The following is a 3,637-nucleotide window of genomic DNA, read 5'->3' as shown; positions in this document are numbered from 1 at the left end:
GGGAAAAACAATTCCATTTCACAAGGTGGAGGTTGCGTCAAGGTGTCTCCCAATTTCCTCTCCGTGTGATGGGATATAAAAGTGCTCCTGGCTGTCCGCCCCTGGAGCTGCATCCCGCTGACTCGTCCTCCTCACTCCGCCGGGTAAGTTTGGATTTAACTGATTCAGCTCTTTAATTAGAGGTAATTTATTTTATGGGGAAAGCTTTGATCTGTTTTATAGCCCTAAAATCAGGGTTTATCCTCTCCGAACGGGATTTGTGTGGGAAGCGGGGCTCGGGGTTGAGTGGGGGAAAGGGAGTTGTAAAAAATGCCCATGGGAAATTTTTTATAGGAAAATTGGGAGGTTTATCTGTGGAGAATTTATTTATTGATCCCACGGGGATTGGGGTGGGATTGATTCCTGAAAGGAAGAGGGAAGGGAATGACATGGGAGAAGGACAGAGAAGTTCTTCCCAGAATTCATTCTGGGAATAGAGACTGGACAAAAAAAACAAAGAGAAGCTTCGGGGTGATCCAATTGTGGCCTTCCAGGACCTGAAGGAGCCAAAAGGAACATGGGGAGAGACTTTTTTCTTCTAAAAAGCTGTCATTAAAGAACTAAAATCAGAAATATAATGAATATAATATAATAAGTAATAACATAAATAATATAATATAAATCATATAATAAATCCAGAATGGAGGAATTCTTCACCATCCTTCCTATGGGAACGTTTTTTTAACCTCTAAATGGTGACCATTAAATAACTAAAATCACAAATATAATAAATAATATAATAAATCTAGAATAGAGGAATTCTTCACCCTCATTCCCCTGGGAACATTTTTTAATGTCTAAAAGGCAGTGATTAAAGAGCTAAAATCAGAAATTCTTCATTCCTCTGGAAACATCTTTTTAAGCTCTAAAAGGCAGCCATTAAAGAACTAAAATCAGAAACAACCCTTGAAATAAGGAATTCTTCCTCATCTATCCAATCCTCTGGGTTAGAATTTGTGCTTTTAGCGGGTTGGGACATTTTTGTTTTCGTTCTCAGGTTGGATTGGGAAGGATGTCCTCCTACGGCCAGCTGCTGAGCGCCCACTGCGCCTCGCCCTGCGAGGTGACCTGCGGCCAGCCCTACGTCGACTCCTGCAGCCACCCGTGCGTGGCCTCCTGCGGGGACTCCCGAGCCATCGTCTACGCCCCGCCCGTGGTGGTGACATTCCCGGGGCCCATCATCAGCTCCTGCCCCACCGAGAGCATCGTCGGCACGTCCATCCCTGAGATCGGCGGGGGAATGGGGTCTGGAGGGGGTGGGATGGGGTCTGGAGGTGGAGGAATGGGGTCTGGTGGTGGTGGGATGGGGTCAGGAGGTGGGATGGGGTCTGGTGGTGGCATGGGATCAGGAGGAGGAATGGGATCCGGAGGAGGAGGAATGGGATCCTGCGGGGGAGGAATGGGATCCGGAGGTGGAATGGGATCCGGAGGAGGAGGAGGAGGAATGGGATCCTGCGGGGGAGGAATGGGAGGGGGCTCCCACGGCGGGGAGGGCTCCTGCGGGGGCGGCATGTCGCGACTGGGGAGCCTCTATCGCGGCTCCTATTCCTCCGGCTACGGCTACGGCTACGGCAGGAATTACTACCCCTATTTTTCCCGAGGCTACTACAGGTCTCGCTACGGGAACTACGGGCCTTTTTAACCCTTTTTTTAGGGACGTCTAGAGGGGAAAAAATTCATATAAAATAAATAGGATGCGAAGTATCAGGAATTCCAAGCGGTCTCCGCCCCAGCTGATGAGATGGGAGCTGGGGCTGTTTGGATTTTGCTGTGCTTTATCCAAGGTTTAGGATCCCCACGTTCCCTCCCTCTGATCCCTCGTTCCTTTTGTGCCCCCCTGAACCCGAGGAGTCAAACCAGTCGCGGGGACTTGGCTGGAAAAAAAAAAAAAGAATGTCTTGGAAGGACTATTGGAATAATGGGAATGCTGAAGTGATGGGAATGCTGAAGCTGGAATGCTGAAATGGAAACGCTGGAACAGGAATTGCTGAAATGGGGATTCCGTCCCTGGTCTCTGCACTGCCTCATCCCAATTTTTGTTTGTATTAAAGCCCCTTGTTGCATCACAGCCACTGGCTCCGGCTTTTTTTTTTTTTTGTTTCTCCACGGTTTCAGTAGGAAAACGATTAATTCTCACCAGAGGGGAATTAATCCCACTTTAATGAGAATATAATTAGTCTGAAATTCCTCAGCAAGCCGTTTTCCCTTTCTGATCTATTCCACATTATCCAAAAAAAAAAAAACAGAGAATGATTTCCACTAGGGGAAATGAACTGGTGCAGCTCCCAGTTAAAACCAGTTTACCAGCTGGGGCCAGGGTAATGGGGGATTTGGATGTTTGGGGGTGACCTCGTTTTGTGGGAGTCAAAGGCTGAACTTGCTGACCCTGGAGGTTTTCTCCAGCCTGAACAATCCTGGGATTCCGTGGGAAGGAAAAACCAGGAGGCTGCCAGTGCAATTCAGGAAGGCTTTTATTCTTGAAATAAAAATATAGAAATGAACGAAATAGAATAAAACAGAGCAATTTTTTGGTGGCCCAGGGGCAGCCAGGCCACCCCCCGCGGATGACAAAAGCCACTTCACAAGGTGAACACTGAGCCCTTTACAGAATTCCCCACCTGGAAATTCTGAAGCGTTTCCACCCCACCACCAAGGACATGGGAAAAGATTAATTAATCAATTAATTAAAGAGTTCCAGGAGAGACGTCATCATCCCATGGGACAACACTTGATTGTAGATGAGGCACAGGCAGGAGGAAGGCGTGGGTCCACTTTTGGAATTTCCTGGCTTGTGGATCCGGATCTTGGATTTTCATCTTCTGAGCGGTTTTTGGGTTTAGGACGAGCCTCCCAAAATGGATCCGTGGCGGCCGATCCGGGACCTCCGGCCGTAACAGGAGCCCCCAGACCCAAAGGCACCCCCAGACCCAAAGGAACCCTTGGGCCCCCCAGGGTACCCATAGGACCCACGGGAATTCTGCACCCCAAAGGGACCCCCAAATCCAAAGGGACCCTCAATCCCTGAGGAGCTTCTGTAGCCAAAGGAGCCCCCAGACCCAAAGGAGCCCCCAGGCCCAAAGGAACCCCCAGACCCAAAGGAACTCCCACCCCTGGCTAAGCCCCCAGGCCCAAATGATCCCCCAACCCCGTAGGATTCCTCGGAGATGTTTGGGATGGGAGCACCAAAAACGATGGGATGAGAGGCTCCCACCACGCTCTCCTGGGAGCAGGTGCTGAGGGTGGGGCCCGGGAAGGTGAGGACCACAGGAGGAGGGTAGACCACGGCTCTGGAATCCCCACAGGAGGCCACGCAGGGCTCCAGGCTCCTGCTGTAGGCGCAGGGCTGGGAGCAGGTCACCTCGCAGCTCTGCAGGCACTCGTTGGACACGTTGGACATCATTTCTTCTGGATTTGGAGGGGGTCAAGCTGGGGGAAGGAAATGGGCAGTCAGGTTCCCCCAGTTTGAACCAGTTGGGTTTTGTCCTTCTCCCCGTTCCACCTTGCCTCACAGATTCCCATTTTTCCTGCTGTTTCCTTCCTGACCCTTCTCAGCTCTTCCTTTTCTCCCACCACAACTCTTTTTCTTCTGAATCTCTCT

General features: G+C 50.3%; 1 protein-coding gene across 1 annotated transcript; it reads right to left on the bottom strand.

The window, feature by feature from the left end:
- Positions 1 to 2,875: 2,875 nt before the first annotated feature.
- Positions 2,876 to 3,436, bottom strand: LOC136373189 (scale keratin-like). The gene has a single exon (XM_066338113.1). The coding sequence runs from the start codon at positions 3,434 to 3,436 to the stop codon at positions 2,876 to 2,878; it is 561 nt and encodes a 186-aa protein (XP_066194210.1).
- Between the last annotated feature and the right edge of the window lie 201 nt (positions 3,437 to 3,637).

The sequence above is a fragment of the Sylvia atricapilla genome, chromosome 33 (genome assembly GCF_009819655.1).
Source record: "Sylvia atricapilla isolate bSylAtr1 chromosome 33, bSylAtr1.pri, whole genome shotgun sequence".
In the NCBI taxonomy this organism is placed as follows: domain Eukaryota; kingdom Metazoa; phylum Chordata; class Aves; order Passeriformes; family Sylviidae; genus Sylvia; species Sylvia atricapilla.
Note: the sequence above shows the minus strand (reverse complement) of the source record. Positions and strands in the feature narration are given on the sequence as shown.

Coding starts and splice junctions, on each gene's coding strand:
- LOC136373189 (XM_066338113.1), bottom strand. CDS start 3,436: ATGTCCAACGTGTCCAACGAGTGCCTGCAGAGCTGCGAGGTGACCTGC.